Here is a 19,330-nt window from a genome sequence, read left to right on the forward strand (position 1 = left end):
CATCCCTCTCTTATCTCTCTCATCTCTCTAATCTCTCTCTGTCTTATCTCTCTTATATCTCTCATCTCTCTCTTATCTCTCTCTTATCTCTCTAATATCTCTCTCATCTCTCTTATCTCTTACCTCTCTCTTATCTCTTATATCTCTCTCTTATCTCTCTCATCTCTCTCATCTCATAGCTCTCTCTCATCTCTCTCTTATCTCTCTCATCTCTCTCTTATCTCTCATCTTTCTCTCATCTCATAGCTCTCTCTCATCTCTCTCTCTTATCTCTCTCATCTCTCACTCATCTTTCTCTCATCTCTCACTCATCTTTCTCTCATCTCTCTCTTATCTTTCTTTCATCTCTGTCTCTTATCTCTCTCTCTCTCGCGCTCCCTCTCCTTGCTCGTTCGCTCCACATGAGGCCGACGAGAGGTGACCGCACAATACATTGCGCAATGAAGGTGACCCCCAGTGAGAGCTCCGGAGGTCAGAGACGCTGACCTCTGCATTTGGCACCAACGGGGAAGGAACCTGCGTTCAGTTCCAGGCAGCTGCCCATCCCACTCCCACCCACCAACCCCAGGTGTGATTCAAGATGAAACTCGACTAATTCGTAAATAACCACAGTGTGCGTGTGTGCGCGGCCTTAAGACAAACCCGCTAAACAGTATGTATAATGGGCGACGTTTCGGGCAACGTAGACTACACAGGGGAAGCTTTGTGTTTGTGACTGTGGCCGTGAAGACCAACGCAGCGTGAGTGACATGCGGTTAAGTTTGGTTTCACTTTAGTTGGATTGGGCTCACAACGTGCTGTGCCAACCATTACGTCACACAGCCCTCTCCTCACGAACAGACACGTTTTCTACTCACTAAACCACAACATCCATTGCTTCTTCCTGCGTTAAATTATTCGCCGTTACGCCGCTCAACGTCACCAGAGATGCCCACATGCGCGGAGCCGGAGGCACGTGCTGCTGAGTGTTGAGGCGTAGCCGGGCGGTGGTGGGGAGGCTCCGTCGCACGTGACATCGGGTGGCGACGCCGCATGAAGCCTGGGGTGGCTCCGTTGCACGTGGCCTGGGGTGGCTACGCGGGAATGACAACTAAACACAAAAACCCCACTTCTGCGGTTGTCGCTGTTTGTTACTAACCAACTTCCATCGGGCGATTTCCAGCAGGGAGTTTCCGTGGTGGCCGCGAGGCAAGTGACAGGCGAACGATGAACGCCAGATTCAAACCGGAAGGAAGCGACCGACGCAAGGGATGTACAAACAAATGCAGAAATCATCACCGCGCTCCGACGGTCTGTGACCTTTTAAAATATAATAATCCATTGTGTTGGCAGGATTGGGAAAAAGTTAGCGGGACTTTGTAAAACGATCTTGTCGATCCGCTGCTGGATGAAGGCCTTCAGCAAGCCGACGCCAACCCCCTGACAGTGTCGCACACGCCTGCTGTCAACAATAACCATGGGGAAGGGGGTTCGCTTGATCATACTTAACCACGCTGGTCGCGTGCGGGCTGGTGAAGGGTGTGTGGTTGGTAGACCTCGACATCCGGCTCTTGAACATGTTGCCACGCGTAATTATAGTTCATCGCAGACACCACGGTAGTGTTTCCCGCAAGCAGCAAACAGATCTAATATATACACACACAAAGATACCCCCGTATAACCTTCACACTGTTCGTAGAAGTACTGTTTATCGAGCACCTATGAAGGCCGGCACGGTGGCACACGAGGGGGTGGGTTGCCAGCACTACGCCCCACCGCCTTTACCCAGTGGCGATGTTTACGCACCGCACCAGGTACGCAGTCGACCTAGGGGAAGCTCAGGACCGGTTCAGATAATCGTCAATGGTGTTAGCCATGAGCGGAAATCGAACTCAAGTCGCTTGGGTTCGTAGCGTAGCGCGCTTACCGCTACCAAGTCCCCGGTGCGGAAACATAGCCACTGGAGAGACAAAGGCGGCCAGGCGTGGTGCTGGCCACTCACCCCTTCGCGTGCCGTGTCGGCCTTCATAGGTGCTGCTACTCGCTAACAGCACTTGCCCCAACAGTCTGTCAAAGTCTTTGTATCCACACACAACAAAGAGGTGCAAAATGAAAACATAAAATGTGACGTTTATGCTAAAGATTTTAAATATTTTTTTATTGATAATAATTATCCAAGTCAGCAATTGTATTGCTTGACAGTGTAAAAGTTGGTTAGGAGGCGAGTTCAGGGTACATTATTCTGGTGTCTGTAACCAGGTAAGCGTTTAATAACCACACGGATACAGCACATCGACTTTTCTGGAAAGAGTACAAGTCGTGATAATTTTGTTTTATATATTTTATTGTTTCCCTTCAACGTGACTTTACCGAAAGAACCAAGAATATGAATAAGTAAATGAAGGTTAAACTTCGATCAATGTCAGTGCTTTTACACCAATACGATAAAAAGTTTTTTTCCCAATCTGCACAAGTAATTAAGGGACACGATCAATCGACATCAGGGCCACAGATGACAGTGGGGATGTTAGACCCCCCCCCCCCACAACGCCATCACCGCGTTGGTCACCATCGGGGTTGCTTGACCATACTTCACCACGCCGGTCACTTGCGTATCGGTGGTGGTTGTGAGCCCAGAAGCCGGTTTTGATATCGCTCACGGTCCGATTGTTACCCGTGTCTGGAACTGAACTCTAGTTGCTGGGCTCACTTGCATAGTGCGCCAACCACTGCACCACCACTCAACTATTTTTCCTTTACGCAAAAATAACGGCGCCGCGAGTACAGTAAATCTTAATTATTTAATAGACTTACATTTGGTCAATTAACGCATTTTGTCAACTACACTTTAAATTGCATAGATTTCCGCTTTTTTACATCAGAAATCTTCCTGCTGGCACATACATCGTGTGGCAAGGGAACTTCTCTGGAGCGAGGCTCCACCCAGTGTCCAATCCACAGAACTTCACCCGCAGTCTTCTTGGTATGCTGACCCTCTTTCGCAAGGTACGCAGCCAACCGTGCTCATTGGACGTGCGCGTGTACCCCCGACTGCACTGCTGGAATACGCCCATTCATGTTCCATGCCACAGACCCTTACCGAGGGAAAAACAGCCCGAAAACACAACCGATCATCACGTCATTTGTACACGATGAGGCTCGGGACAGAAATGGACGGTGCAGGCTCAAATCAAGAGTACGAGCATAACATCCATTTTCCCCGCCCTCCCCCCCGTATTTTAAAAGCAAAAGTTGCAGCGTGCGTTTTATAATCCGGTAGCTGTGTCGAGTGCCCACATTTATCCAAATTTATTGACATCGGGAGAAACATCTTGGGTGCGTTTCTGGCCTCTCCGGAGCGTCTTCCAATCTGCAGTGATACGCGCGTAAGGGGTCATCCATAAATGACGTCACGCGATTTTTGACCCCCCTCCCCCACTCGTCACACGGCGTCACAAAGTCAGACCCCCCTCAAATATGACGTCACAAAGCTCTGCCCCCCCCTCAAAAAGAAAACATGCTTCAGATCGCTTTAAACTATTGTCATTGTAGTGCGTATTTCATGTGGCGCTGCACTGTTGTAGGAGAAAACATTTATTAAAGTAGAACGTGTTGTCTATATTTAAAATTGCGCATTTTGATGTGACGTCACATTTCTCAACCCCCCCCCCCCAGGTGAGTTACGTCATTTATGAACGGCCACTAAAATGACTCCCGAAGCAGCAACACGTGACTGTGACCACTGGGCTCGACCCGCCTCCAAACCGTGCCTTGCACATTACGTGCCATCACCACAACTCTGTACGAAGCACAGCGCTTCGCAAATCGATGTGGCGTGGCAAAGCCGCCTCCCCTCCCCCACCCCCGGTGTGCCGCGGTACTGCAGAACCCCACGATTCGCACGCTCTCGGGACAAACTCTCCGTGCCGTTCAGTGGCCGATCAACCAGCTCTCACCGTCCCCTGCCCTTCTCCTGGGTTGCGGTGCAGTTCGCCAGCTTAAACGCATTCCCATCACCCGCCTACCCGGGGCCCACGTTGAGCGTTTTGGTCCGGTGTGGCCACGAAGATCGGGCGAGCTCGACAGGGAGTGCCGTTGAATTAAAGAGGCTGAAAAGCACCGCTATAGGCGGTGCCATTTAAGCGGCACCAGCGGCACCATTGGGGGGAAACCTGTACACTGGTTGCTCGGCATCCGTCAGTGCCGACTGATAAATTACAAATTATTGCAGATTACACTGTCCAAACAACAACACGTGGCATTATTATCTGAGCTAAACTGCCAAGAATAGTCTTAGGAAAAAGCATCAAAGTTACATACACATACAAACACGAGCGCTTCTCTAACGCTAAGAGCACTGGTTACGTGAACTTGGAAAAGCTGAAGCATTCGCACACTCACTGTGAAAAGTGCGACGAAGTCAGGGTCGTGCCAAAGTGTCCTCCATTTCTGCTCTCAAGCAGGGGCCATTGCCCAAAAAAAACATCAGTCTACCGAATATTGTTTTGTTGAAGTCTGGCGGTCGTCGCGAGCGACGTGGCGGGCTCGCTGCCCCGGGTATCTCTGGGGGTCGTTGCTGGTGCTGGTCTGCGGTTGCTTCGTCTCAAGCTGGACCGCAATTTTGCTCTCACTTGTTTCCCCTCACCCCACCCGCTCCCCGTTGTACGCTAATGTTACGTTTCATTTATGGAAAGCATCTTGAAATGTGATTGTGTTTAGACTCCACATGAACTAGACTGTTTTTTCGTGGTGGCCACGCTTATTCAAGCGGATTTTTTGTCGATTTCTTCCCCCGCGACATCGCGGTAGACCCCCCCCGCCTCTCTCGCTGGCGCCCCTACGGCTCCCCCTGGCGAATGCTCGCTAGGGAGGCCGGTCCGGCTCCTTAGACGCGTCAGGTCGACGGCGTCCCGTCGTGGAGGAGGAGCAGCACTTCCGCCTCGTTGGCCTCCTGCACCCGCAGGCAGAGCTCCTTGAGCTTGAGCGCGTTGAGGGACAGCACCACCTCCTCCACGCTGGGGGAAGAAGGGCGAGGGAGGGGACCGCGAGCGCTCCGTCGTCAGAATATTAATGCGTGTAAACTGTACGCGAATCAATGCTGAGATTAATCGATTTGACGTTTGAGTTGCGGGCTTTACGTATCGCTGTTGCTCAATCGATCCATCGTTGCATGCTAGGAGGCTCGGGGAGAAATAGGAAGGAGCACCCGAGGGGGCAGGTTAAGCAACGGAATTTCTGAGAGGGCTCAACCGGGACACATGGCCGTGAGCGGGCAGCCCCTCCTCCCCGTCAGCCTCGTCAATTCGTACATAGCCACCTCCACTCAACCGCTAGCCCTGGCCCAGCAAGTGGCCTCGCTCTTTCTTGCTTTTATCATCCCCACCGCCCGTAGGGCCCTGTGTACTCCCCATGCCCACTGCTCAGGTAGCCCAGCCCATCGTTGCCCTTATGAGTTGAGGCCAGAAAAAAAATATCCCGATTTTCGTAAAAACTTCATTCGGGGCAGCCTTTCCTAAACCACCGGGGGGGGGGGGAAACTGTCGTCCCAAACCCATTGCCCTTCCTCTACCCATCACAACGCACTACCGTCCAGCTCGGCTCCTGCCCGCCCGCCCGGACACCGCCCGCCCGCAAGCCATGTCGCGCTCACCACTCCTCCTCCTCCACGCAGGCCTGCGTGCCGTGCTTGACGTCGGCCAGGGCTCTGGCGGTGTCGGTCAGGCCGGGCAGGCGATCGCGCACAAACCCCGAAGCGTCGGCCGCGAGCGCGTTGGTCTCCGCCAACACCTCGCACAGCCGCTCTAATGAATGGGCAAAGACACACGGGCACGCACGCGCACACACACAGCAGCAGCGGTATAGGATTATAATAGCAATCGTAAACATGATTTAGAGCCTTTTTTCCAATCCACTGCTGGATGAGGGCCTCCACACACCGTGTCGGTCGCGTGGATTTTCTCCTTACTTCACCACGCCGGCTCAGGGTGGTGAAGGGGAGGGGGAGCATAAACGTTGCAGCATAGAGTATAACAACAAAGTCTGCTGCACTGCCATCTCCTGCCCACCACACAGCCACACAGCAGCCTATAACACCTGTTGTATGCGTGGTCACCCATCTGAGCACTATCCAGGCTCAAGCCTGCTTAGCTTCCGAGATCTGACGAGTTCGGGCACACTACGGGTGATTTTGTCATCACGAAAATGCACAGCGCCTGCCGCCAGGGCCTTTGAATGAATAGAGGTGACTGGCGAGTTTCTGTCAGCCGCTCCACTTTGTCAGGGCGCGTCACGTGGCCTTGGCTCGCCTGATAGAGCCTGCGTGTCCTGGTCGGGCACGTGGATGTTGTGCAGAGGCAGGCTGTGTCTCGTGGCCTCCAGCGCCTCGCCAAACGCCCCGTACGTCTCTTGGAATCTGCCCGGCAGCACCTCCAGCAGTGGAGACAGCGCCTGCGTCTGGGGGAAAATGTTTTTTTTTTACTTTAAACCACATTATAAGGAAGAAAAAATCATGAATCGTGGAGAGCATTCCAACACGCGTCGTTGTGTTAAATTTGCGCTGATGTCACGGCGAGGCGACGTCGCGCCTTGAACGACGTCGCGCCTTGAACGACGTCAATGACGTCACCGGACATCATCACGATGTCGTGTGACACCATCGCGTTGGCCGAAAGGGCTCCATCTATTTAGCACCGTTTCGTGTTTATAACTTTGGCTCTCTACAATACCCTTAAGCTTAACACATAACGCCAGCACACAAACACCACACGTACAAAGACAAATATCCCCTCCTGTAGCCTTAACAGGTTGTTGGGCCAAGTGCTGTTAGCGAGCACAAGGGGATGGTTGGGTAACACCACGCACCTTTATCTTCCAGTGCCGATGTTTACACACCCCAACAGGTACTGTACTCAGGTTTAAGGCGGAGTCGACCTAGGGGGGAGGCCCAGGAGCGGTTCAGATAAATCGTCACCAATGTTGACCGTGGGCGGGAATTCAACTCGGGTCACCAGGTGTGTAGCGCAACACCCTAACCACTACACGACCGCTCCCCTGCACATAACACATTATCACAACACAACAAGACACGTGACAACATAGTCATTGGGCAGCACTGGGGTGGCCGGGGCATCATGGGGGTCACCATCAGAGGTGGGGCGGAGGGCAGCACAGCGGGGGTGGGGATCACGGGGGGCAGCAGCAGAACGTCCACACACACACACACACGCACTTATTCTTGGTTCTTTCGGTAAAGTCACGTAGAAGGCAAACAATAAAATAATAAAAATATAAAACAATAAAATTCTCACGTTTCGACTGCAACACAAGCAATCATCATCAGGTGTGAAAACCACACGCACTTGTTGGGCGAGCTGCTTGTCGAGGGTCACGGCGTGCTCAAGCCTCTCACTTGGCTCCAGCTTTCCCTGCAGCTTCCGCGCCAGCCGCTCCTTCCTCTTGAAGCGGCCGCGCTGGCTCTCGCATGCCTCCTCCTCCACGTGACGCGCCTCGTCGTCGGCCTGGCCGCGCACAGGGCCAGCCGGCAGCGTGCAACGTCCGCCCAGCGGTTCATTAGCGGCGCGTTTCATCGCGTAACGCAAAATGCGATTGGTCGTTACATTCCCGATGTGGGGCGGGGTGGGTTGAGCCAGCCAGAAAGGGGCGGAGCTATGCTGCTGTAAGAGGCATGGCCAGATACTTTTGCCACACCTCATTGTGCAACTACTCGCTCAGATGTGGACAAAGCGGTTGAAGGTGACGATGAAGTTGTGGGCCCGGTTGAAGACATGAGTAGCACGTGGATGGTTCAAGCCCCGTCTTGCTGATACGACCCATGAAATTTGCCTCCGCATTCCACACCCTTTAACTTTGATCTGTGCTTAAGACACAGAGTACAAACTGAGTGAATGATTGATTTGATTTAAAACCATAAATGCCAAGTCTGTGTTCAATGAAGACCTGTGCCAAGGGTCTAAACAAACCACACAGCTAAACAGCCCGTGACCAAATCACCCGGAATGCACCTGGGTCTCGTCAGGTCTCACAAGCCAAGCAGTAGTTGAGCCTGGATAGTGGTTGGGGGTAAGTGACCGATGATACAAGTTGCGGGAGCAGAGCGGGCAAACGTAATCATTGTACTGTATCCTTGCGCTCGACGCCTTCATCAAGCAGCAGCGAACCAGCGCGGCGAAGTGTGGTCAAACAACCCCCCCACCCCACCCCCACGAACCCGTGTGGCATGGGGAGGCCATCATCGAGCAATGGATTGACAAGAGGCCTGGGTATGTGCACATATACGGCCAGAAGGGGCCTGGGTTTGTCTTCCAACTCTGTAACCTTTCTGTGTGGGAGTATGGGTTTACTCCCATTAAGCTAAAAAAAACACAATGTAGCTAGTAATTTAGCCAAAAATATCCAATGCCGGAGAAATTACCTGTAAATTACTCAATTTGGATCACACATAGTGGCAGTATCGACCCCTACTGCAAACACATGGCAGGACCCTCTTGAAAGTCTTGAGACTCTGAGACCTTCCTGGGTACACAAGCGTAGTAATAATAATTATAATTCTCAACATACTTTAAAAAAACGGTCCTAACAATGAGAAAAGGGATGAGGAATGGGTGTCCACGATAGAGGGTTGAGTAGGGGTTAGGGCAGGGGAGGGAATAAATATAGGGTTGGGGGGAGGGAAGAGAATGGGAAATGGAGAAGAGGTGAGCTTTAAGAGAGGAATGGAAGGAGTTTAAGGAAGGGGACCGTTTAATATGATAAAAATGCACATATACCCTCACACACGGAGGGAAGATAAAATGCGGTTACAATGCAGGACCGTACCTGCAAGTATGTGTACAGAGCCATTAGGTAGTCCGTGTGGAGCAGGCTCAAGTCATCGTCCATCCACGTGCGCTTCTGCGGCTGAGGCGGCTGGCATGACAGGATACCGGCGTCTGTATTCCGACGGCCGCTACGCGCCATCACCTGGCTCCCCTTCCGCTTGGGCTCGTCCAAAGCTGCCAATGAATGGCCGACGTGCAGATTAGTCGTAAATTTGACAGCTCCTTCCCCCCCCCAGCCCCCGATTTTATCACGATTGCCCCATCAGCGTCACGACGAGAGTTGAATAATCCATTGGGATCTCTCGCAAGGCAGTGCACAATCCTTCGTGACAGATGTCAAAGAGCTACCTCTGACATCCATTCTTCAAGTGACCTCTGGTTCACACCGTAGGGGGACAGATCTTTCCCACCTGCCCTGTTACAGAGAAAAGTTTGTGGCATGACGGTGAAACAAAAGTTAATTATTCTCAGAGCTGGAAACTACACAAATTAATAAAAAAACATCTTACGTGCCATGTTTTTGTGCGATCATTGGTGATGAGACCACCCACACTATACACGTGAGAAGCCGTTTTTTAATCGCGTGTGGCTGAACCCGAATTCGAATTCTGGATCTCAGGTGGTGCGGGCTCAGTCCTCCGAGCCCTGATCCACTTAGCCACATCTGGAAACACGAATCATGAAATATCAACTGGCTGATTTGCATCGTAATGGTGATGCAGCCGAAGTGGGACATCACTCATTCCCCCCCCTCTGCTACACACGTAAACTTCCTTCTCCCAGCCATCTGTACTGTCAACTCCCTGCCTATGTTCGGTGGCGGTAATGACGGTTGTAGGTGGTTGTGGGAGGTGATGATTGCAGTTATGGTGTAGGTGGTGGTGCCGGTGATAGCGATGGAGGCACTGACGCGAGATCTCACCGGGCAGCACCGACACATCCCAGGACGGCAGGAGCGACATATCGGGCTCCATCGCCAGCGTGGACTGCAGCTGCGAATGGGCGCACTCCGGGAGGGTCTCGGCCATTGCGAGCCTCCTGCAAACTTGATTCTGCACCGCCGAACCTGGCCGCGCAACCCCACCGGGAAAACGAAACACAAGACTAAGGGAAGTGCCCCATCTCTACAGCCGAGATATTCCACTGGCGGCGCACGTAGGATCAGATGTGGCCCACGAAGGTTTTTGGAGTGGCCCGATAAACTAATCAGAAATGCGGAGAAATATGCCGTACTGACAGAAAACACAATAATACACAACGCGGAACACATGCCTTACTAACACAAAAGATGCACAACGTGAAACATGCTGTACTACCACCATGGTAACTCAAGGTAGGGACGTGATCTCTAGCGTAGTGGCCTGAGCAACTTCCTGGGGGAGTGTGGGGCCAGTGCTCTATATTGGGGGGCCGCCATAACACATAAGGTTGTGAACCGTCCATCTTATCCGATACCACAATGGTCGTAACATTGACACCATCAACTTTCTGCACTATTGCCCGTCCTTTGCAATCTATCGGCTGTTACCTTCATTTGAGCGGTCGGCTATGTACGGTGTGAAAGTGCAACATACATATGTATTTTAAATAATTAATCTGCCTAGCGATCGTTACCAGGAACGGATCTCTTGCTGTGCGCAGGGGAGCCCTGCTTTACGGCGGATCCCATGGGCGGCCCAGGCTTGGCCCTTACAGCCAAACTAGGCCTGGGGTTGGAGCCCCGGCCTGCAGAGCCATGCTTGGCAAGCGACTTGTTGGCCAGCAACGCCTGCATGCACGCAGCCATCGTGCGTCACAGGACGAATCGACACAAAGCACACACACATAAGACACAGCTCTGGGGAATGTGCATCTCGTTTGAGGACTTAAAAATGTAGGACTTTATATTAAACAGCAAATTATTTTAGTATTTTCTGATGGAACGTGTCTTTGTGACAAATATTTATCTGCAACAGGACACGTTGGAGAGCATGTTTCCTTGCATGCGGATAAAACATGTCTCACGTGAAGTGATTTTGGAAGTTGAATCTTACATTGAAAATCATAAAATTAACTTGCATAGTGTTGAACAATTACTTACTTTATCCAAGTTGCCTCTCTCGGCTATATTTGCAGCAGACTGCTTGTATCGCGAAGGAACACTCCTGCCTTGTGCTAAGAGACAAGAATAAGAAATCACGATGAGAACCAACGCAGACAAGCAATTCTGCTTTTGTGAACGTGTGCACGTGTACGGCCCATATATCAATCCATTGCTGGACGAGGGCGTCCGCACACCATGTGGGTTGTGGGGGTCATTTGACCATACTTGGCCACGCTGGTCAGCAAGGGTTTGAGAATACGGGGAACACAGATGGGGGAGCATATAAGTAGAGTGCAACAGTGGATTTTGATGCAGTGCCCTCTGCCCCCCACGATGTAGCCCTGTAGCCACCTATGATAATCTGTTTGTGCATGGCGGACACAATCCGAGCACTGTCATGGGTCATCCCCGCTTAGCTTCCAAGATTGGGCGCATTCTGGGTGATTTGGTCATGGGTATCAATGTGCGTGTAGACCCAGAACCTTCACTAGAAGTCACGGAGCAACGCGAAAGGCTCAGAGACGGTGTGGTGCTACTTACAAGGCATGCTGGGCATCGAGGAAGTTCTCTTTTTGTTCGTGACTCTAAAAAATGAGCAAAACAAATTGACGCTTAATACACGTTAGGGCGTCCGCTGGACGAATGAATACTCGTGGCAAAGAGCCGGAGGCACCCCGGCATTTTCGCTTGACAAGCACGACGCTTCGATCACAGCAAGGCAATCAAGAGTCGTCATGTCAAGAGACGGCGTAGCCAGTCGGAACTTTTGCAGAGCAGTCCAAAGCTACGGGTTAAAAGAGCCAATGTAAGCGGATATCACAAAGCTACCTCCAAGATACCTTCGGGTGACCTCTGCTTGACACAGTAGGGGGCAGCACTTTCCCACACGCCCTGCATCACGTCGACTAGCCAGTACAAATATATAGCTGCAGAACCCGGTCCTAAGTCATGCATTGTTCAATGAGATGTATTGTTAATGTCATGTTCCCGTGCTATAGTGTGTGAATAATCTATATTTCTGCCCAATAAGCAGAATTGCTTACTTTGTGTTCGAAGAGTCAGATTTCTGCAGACCTGCACATCATAACAAACAAGGTTTTTTTTTTCAGTCATAAAAACACAGTTTCACGTTTAAAGATGATCTGCCTCTCGGTCAGATACTGAAGCACCGGACCAGGGGGATGCGATTTAAATTAAACCACTGCAAAGAGGCAAGCAGGCAGTGTGTGCCTCGTGGCATGATGGATCAAACTGGGATTTGGCTCTTTCCCAGAAAATGCATTTAAGGGCACTCACGATGCGAGGCAATGCAGCGCTTTCCGAGAAAAGCAATTCATTACAAACACCCGACCATTCTAACACGTTCCCTAAATGACGAGAAACTCATCAGACAGTACAAATCTAGCCGAGCATCATGACTTTCAAAAATCACATCACCCAGTGTGAAAGCCACAATTCAAGATGCCCCAGGATAATTGAAATGTGAAGACAATGAGACAGAAGGATATACACAAGGTTACCGTATACACCCGCCGTTCAGTTATTGATTCAGAATTTAGCAGATGGCTAGCGAGAGAAACTAACAACGGAGTGGCAGCCAAGGAGGAAACGCACCCAAGAATACGGTCGCCGCGGACGTGGAGCAAAAACATTATCTCGTGTACAGGCAACCAGATGAATTGTTACATCGTAGGATCGTGAGAGATGGCGATGGCTTGGGGAGGCCTTCATCCAGCAGTGGATTGAAACATAACCTTTCAGCCAGACAAAGTGGCGCATGCCTGTGATCGTGATCCAGGGTGACGATTTGGATCCCGTAAAATATTTGTTCAACTGGAAGAAGAGCAAGCGGGAAAAACCTCTCGATTACCAAGGAATCGGCCGAAAATCCCCATGTAGCAGGGACCCTCGTGCTTGTGTACCTGTGCTGGACTCCGATGAGGTTGCTCCACTTGAGTTGTCACTTTTACTCGAGTCTAGGTGGGGGGTGGGATAAAATAAAAAGTCTGACGCGCACCATCGCCACGCGACAGTCCAGCGACTTCACACGCGGCTTACTGCAAAGGGAGCAAAAAGCACGCAGTGCTTACAAGGGGTGAGGATGCAGTGTGCATCCTCACCCCTTGTAAGCGGGACCGCGTCCTGCTTACAAGGGGGGGGGGGGAGCACCCCTGAAACTTTTCATTGGAGGAAAATAAAAAAGGCAAATTACACTGCAAAACTGAAACAGTGTAACAAAGCAATGCTGACATGCGAGCAGATGCAGCATGTTGTCGGGCAGTCCCAGTTTTGTAGTTTTTCAGTGCAGCAACCGCTTTATTTGGATTAAATTGGTGAAAAGACAAAAAAAAGCAACCTAGACCTTGATCGGGCACATTTAGGATAATTTGATAATAATCGATTTGGTTTGGTATCCCGCGCCTTGTTTATAGCTCAAGGTTGTCACGAATGCGCTCTGTTTAACAGTCTGCGGGGAGTTTCACAGTAAGGGGCGATGTTAGCTTTGTGCAGTATACATTTTTTCAAATTTGGCCAATTTGGACCACGGCACCAGCGTATACGATAGAATTCTCCTTTCGACGTCAACAGATTGTGGACGTCCAGTGCGAAGCAGACGGCAAGCGATATTACACGGCCACTGATAACCTGCAGTCGTAACCAGGGTGGCCCGATGAATGAAGCACAGGCCTCTTTGACTAATGGCTAAAAACGCACTACCACTGGCGGCCATGAGTCAAGAGGCCGATTCGGATTTGGTCAGAGCCGCTCGACTCGTTTCTGGGAATTAAAAACGTGCGACTGTGCATGGCGATTCGTTTACCTTCCGCCGATGGGTTGGAGACGGGCATGACGCTTCTCCTTTGGGCCATTTGGTAACTGCAAGGTGGGTGGGTGACACGCAGTCAATTAGCTCAGAAAATAGACGTCACTCGGTTAACGTTTTTAATCCGTTACACGAAAACTACCGTTCACGGAAATAACTGTTAATCGACTTCATAATAAAGGTTTTTGGGTTAGATCGCGTTTATTTATAAATGTGTCGTAACCCTCCACCACCCGACACGGCCAATCAGCAAAGATAAGTGTCACGTTGACAAAAGACAAATAATTCACTACTTCAGCCCACCGGTGTGTTGAAGAGTTAATCCACATTTACAGTTTGAGTACGACGTTTCGCTGGTAAATACTTCCAGCATCATCGGGCAATTCGCCAGAATGGTAAAGCCCTCGCTTGCTCCCGGTTTTATATAGAGCAGAAGAGTGACGTCATCACTTAACTCATCAGGTGCAGTGATTAGAGGCGGAGGGGGGGGGGGTAATGTAATTATATAATCGATTAGTAATCAGTCATTGGTTATGATTAGTAATGAGTTGTAGATTAGTAATTCTTTAAATCAAAATGTAATGTGTATTATTTAATAATACGCTTCCAGGCCGCACTGAGCCGGTAGCTGTCAGAGCGATTAAAGTTATTCTTGTTCCTCTCAATTTCAATGGATTCTCTAATTAGTCTTTGCCAGTAATAATTAGTTTTACACACCACTGCAACATTGTCAAAATCAATTGAGTGTCCTTGTTGACAAGCATGTTCTGCCACTGCCGACAGTTGTGTTTGAGATAATTTAATATTTCTCTGATGTTCTTTTAGTCTTACGCTGATGTTACGTCCCGTCTGCCCAATGTAGCAGCTGCCACATGAACAATTAATCCGATATACACCTTCTGTTGATAGTTTAGGTAATGCGTCTTTAGTGCAAGATACTAGTTTTTGAATTTTGTGTACTGTACCAAATCTTACTGTAATGTTTTGCTTTTGCAAAACGCGGGCTAATTTGTCAGTTACTCCTGAGATATATGGAATTTTTATTGTTTTAACAATCTGGTCGCTTTCAGTAGTATTGCTTTGCGATCGTGATTTGGCATTCAGTGCTCTGTTAATTTGAGCATTATTGTAGCCATTCTGTCGTAGTGCGTCTTTAACGTGTTTAATCTCTCTCACTAGACTCTCACCATCTGACACTGTTTTCGCCCGATGCACGAGCGTCTTAATAAGAGAGGATTTTTGAGCTGGATGATGATGTGATTCTGCATTCAGATAGGCATCAGTGTGCGTTTGCTTTCTGTAAACGCTGTGTGTTATTTTACCGTTTAGGCCATGTCCAAGCAAAATATCTAGGAATGGGAGTGTATTATTCACCTCCATTTCCATGGTGAACTGGATGGCCGGGTTTTGTGCATTGAGATGATTTAGAAAATCATTAAGTGTATCTTTACCATGTGGCCAGACAACCAAAGTGTCATCCACATACCTAAACCAAAAGGATGGTTTTAATGTGCTCGAGGCAAGTGCTCTTATTTCAAAGTTTTCCATGTACAAATTTGCTATAGCAGGGGATAAAGGAGAACCCATTGCTGCTCCTTCCTTTTGTTTAAAGAAATCCCCTCTCCATAAGAAGTAAGTGTTATTTAAGCAATGGCCAGCAAGTTTCGGAATATCTTTTTGTAAACCGGTATTCTTTACTAGTGTATCAAGTAATTTAAGCGATTCGTCCACTGGAACCTTAGTGAATAGAGAAATCACATCAAAGCTTACCAGAATATCATCAGGAGTAAGTTTAATATCTTTAATCACATTCACAAGATGTTCTGAATTTTTTATGAATGAAGATGTCTTACCGATGTAGGGCTGTATTTGTTTGGTTATATATTTTGCTAATTGATATGTGGCAGAGCCAATTGTACTGACTATGGGTCGTAATGGGATGCCGATTTTATGAATCTTTGGTAGCCCATAGAGTCTAGGTGGTTTTGAGGCCCTTGGCTTAATTAGGTATTGCTCATTTTTAGGGATTAATGAATTTGCAATTATTGCAGTGGTCTTACGTTCTAAAGTATTAGTTGGATCTCGTTTAATTTTAATGTAGGTACTTTCCTCTAGTAAATTTCTAATTTTATTATCATAATCGGCTCGTGACATCAGTACAGTAGTGCGGCCTTTATCAGCTGCTAGGATTTGGATATCCTTATTTACACGCAGCTCTCTTAAGGCTTTTGCCTCGTTAGAGCTAATATTTACTTTTGGAACTTTGCTATTCTCAATTATTTTAGCAACCTCATGTCTAGTCATCTCTGCCTCATTATGTGGAAGGAGTCTAACTGCTGATTCTACCTCGGCAATTATCTCATCCACTGGAATTGTGCGTGGGGTAACGGCAAAGTTAAGGCCTTTAGAAAGGATAGAGACCATGTCACCGGTTAATACAGTGTTGGTCAAGTTCAGTACAGTTTTGTTTTTACGTTTTTGGTTTTCAGTAGGGATTTGTTTATTATGTAGTCTAGAAAATTTATTAATTTGGTTAGTTTTTGTTAGTTTAAACACATTATCAGCCGATTGTTGTGTTATGTTATCGATTATATTCCAATAATGCATAGATACACTATTGCTTATATCTAAGTGTAACTGCTTTAGCGATTTCGAAATGTAAGATAATTCACTCCGAAACTTGCTGGCCATTGCTTAAATAACACTTACTTCTTATGGAGAGGGGATTTCTTTAAACAAAAGGAAGGAGCAGCAATGGGTTCTCCTTTATCCCCTGCTATAGCAAATTTGTACATGGAAAACTTTGAAATAAGAGCACTTGCCTCGAGCACATTAAAACCATCCTTTTGGTTTAGGTATGTGGATGACACTTTGGTTGTCTGGCCACATGGTAAAGATACACTTAATGATTTTCTAAATCATCTCAATGCACAAAACCCGGCCATCCAGTTCACCATGGAAATGGAGGTGAATAATACACTCCCATTCCTAGATATTTTGCTTGGACATGGCCTAAACGGTAAAATAACACACAGCGTTTACAGAAAGCAAACGCACACTGATGCCTATCTGAATGCAGAATCATATCATCATCCAGCTCAAAAATCCTCTCTTATTAAGACGCTCGTGCATCGGGCGAAAACAGTGTCAGATGGTGAGAGTCTAGTGAGAGAGATTAAACACGTTAAAGACGCACTACGACAGAATGGCTACAATAATGCTCAAATTAACAGAGCACTGAATGCCAAATCACGATCGCAAAGCAATACTACTGAAAGCGACCAGATTGTTAAAACAATAAAAATTCCATATATCTCAGGAGTAACTGACAAATTAGCCCGCGTTTTGCAAAAGCAAAACATTACAGTAAGATTTGGTACAGTACACAAAATTCAAAAACTAGTATCTTGCACTAAAGACGCATTACCTAAACTATCAACAGAAGGTGTATATCGGATTAATTGTTCATGTGGCAGCTGCTACATTGGGCAGACGGGACGTAACATCAGCGTAAGACTAAAAGAACATCAGAGAAATATTAAATTATCTCAAACACAACTGTCGGCAGTGGCAGAACATGCTTGTCAACAAGGACACTCAATTGATTTTGACAATGTTGCAGTGGTGTGTAAAACTAATTATTACTGGCAAAGACTAATTAGAGAATCCATTGAAATTGAGAGGAACAAGAATAACTTTAATCGCTCTGACAGCTACCGGCTCAGTGCGGCCTGGAAGCGTATTATTAAATAATACACATTACATTTTGATTTAAAGAATTACTAATCTACAACTCATTACTAATCATAACCAATGACTGATTACTAATCGATTATATAATTACATTACCCCCCCCCCCTCCGCCTCTAATCACTGCACCTGATGAGTTAAGTGATGACGTCACTCTTCTGCTCTATATAAAACCGGGAGCAAGCGAGGGCTTTACCATTCTGGCGAATTGCCCGATGATGCTGGAAGTATTTACCAGCGAAACGTCGTACTCAAACTGTAAATGTGGATTAACTCTTCAACACACCGGTGGGCTGAAGTAGTGAATTATTTGTCTTTTGTCAACGTGACACTTATCTTTGCTGATTGGCCGTGTCGGGTGGTGGAGGGTTACGACACATTTATAAATAAACGCGATCTAACCCAAAAACCTTTATTATGAATAATATTGGTCGCGAAAGCCTACGTGTTAAACTGTTAATCGACTTATCTAAAAAGTTGAAAAATAAGCAAAAAAAATCACTGAGCCTGCACTATAGCTGTTTTCCCACTGCCGAAAACAGAAACTCATGTAAACAAAGCCAGTCGAACCGCTCATAAATGGGCGTCGCCGATTGGCTGAGGGCACAGCTCAGCCCCAACTTATGAGCGCTCGGATTGGCCGAAATTGGCGGACCACGTGCAAAACGTAAACACGGTACCGTGACATCACAATGTTAAGTCAAAACCATGGGGTCGCTATGGTAGGCGAAACGTTACACGAAAAACCGTGAACCGGTGTCACTGTTAACCGAGGGCCTAATGTAATGTGTAGCCCGTGTTTTCAATCCATTGCTGGATCAGACCCCCGCTCCCCAAACCCCTCGAAATGCTTGTCGCTGGGTATATTTGATAATTTACATCACCACAACGGCCAGTCCGGGTTGTGTGGACCACGGGAAGCGTAGACGTGGGAGCATAGTACAGTACAATGGATGTTGACGTACCCTCTATTGCCTCCACACACAACTTTGCCCGCTCTTGGCCATCACCAATGTCGCTGTCATCACTACGCCAATCTTCATCGCTTCCATCATCGTCGTCATCATCAGCCATGACCACACTCGGCACGCGTGAAGCAAGGTTAAAAAAATAATTTATTGTTAACGTATTTATCCAGCAAAGCCACACCGATACGTTGGGTTATATATAATTGTAAGACGTGTTAAGTCACGTAATTATGAGTGCTTATTATACAAGTGGGAGGAAACGGAACCCACGCGCGCGCGAGGGGGCAACACTCTATCCCCATACAAATGGAGACGGATGGCGACGACGAGGCCACTTGATGCACTGCCTCCTGGCGAGTCAGAGTTGTGGCCGATAATCCCCCTCATCTAGCAGTGGATTGAACAAGGGGGTTGCACGTGTGCGGGCATAAACCGCGCACTCCACCAGGACTCACCACCTCGTCCAGTGCCCTAGGTCACGAACCCGGCCCGATTCCCTCTCTCCTCTTCTATCCCCAGCACTCTCCCTTCTCCAAACTATCGCGCGTACTCCGCACTCTTTATTCTCATCGTCTCACCTCTTCTCTCCCCTCCTCACCTCGTCCCACCTCTCCCCTATCTTCTATCCCCTTCTCGTCTCTCTCCTCACCTCTTCTCTCTCCTCACCTCTTCTCTCCTCACCTCGTCTCTCTCTCCTCGTCTCTCTCTCCTCGTCTATCTCCTCACCTCGTCTCTCTCTCGCCTTCTACGCCACCATCGCCCGCGTACAAAAACGCCGCGCGGGCCGTGTGGGTTGGGAGCGGCAACTCCGGAAAGGCGGCGCGCGATTGGCCGAGGCGCGCTCACGTGACGCGAGTCGGTAGTCGGGGGGTGGCGATCGAGTTTTTGG

The 19,330-nt window shown here is 48.6% G+C and overlaps 1 protein-coding gene across 1 annotated transcript; it reads right to left on the bottom strand.

Annotated features, from left to right (window-relative positions):
• Positions 1-2,305: 2,305 nt before the first annotated feature.
• Positions 2,306-19,128, bottom strand: HAUS8 (HAUS augmin like complex subunit 8). Its single transcript, XM_076052371.1, has 13 exons — positions 19,091-19,128; positions 13,721-13,776; positions 12,822-12,875; positions 11,943-11,973; positions 11,440-11,483; positions 10,897-10,970; positions 10,431-10,584; positions 9,739-9,882; positions 8,815-8,990; positions 7,338-7,496; positions 6,285-6,432; positions 5,630-5,780; positions 2,306-4,994 (listed from the first exon to the last, which is right to left on the bottom strand). Exons 2-13 carry the CDS (start codon positions 13,767-13,769, stop codon positions 4,874-4,876), a joined length of 1,305 nt encoding a protein of 434 aa, XP_075908486.1. The 5' UTR covers positions 13,770-13,776; positions 19,091-19,128; the 3' UTR covers positions 2,306-4,873.
• Positions 19,129-19,330: the final 202 nt, after the last annotated feature.

This window comes from Petromyzon marinus, chromosome 55 (genome assembly GCF_048934315.1).
Source record: "Petromyzon marinus isolate PM22_M1 ecotype Great Lakes invasive population chromosome 55, UKy_Petmar_22M1.pri1.0, whole genome shotgun sequence".
Taxonomy (NCBI): Eukaryota; Metazoa; Chordata; class Hyperoartia; order Petromyzontiformes; family Petromyzontidae; genus Petromyzon; species Petromyzon marinus.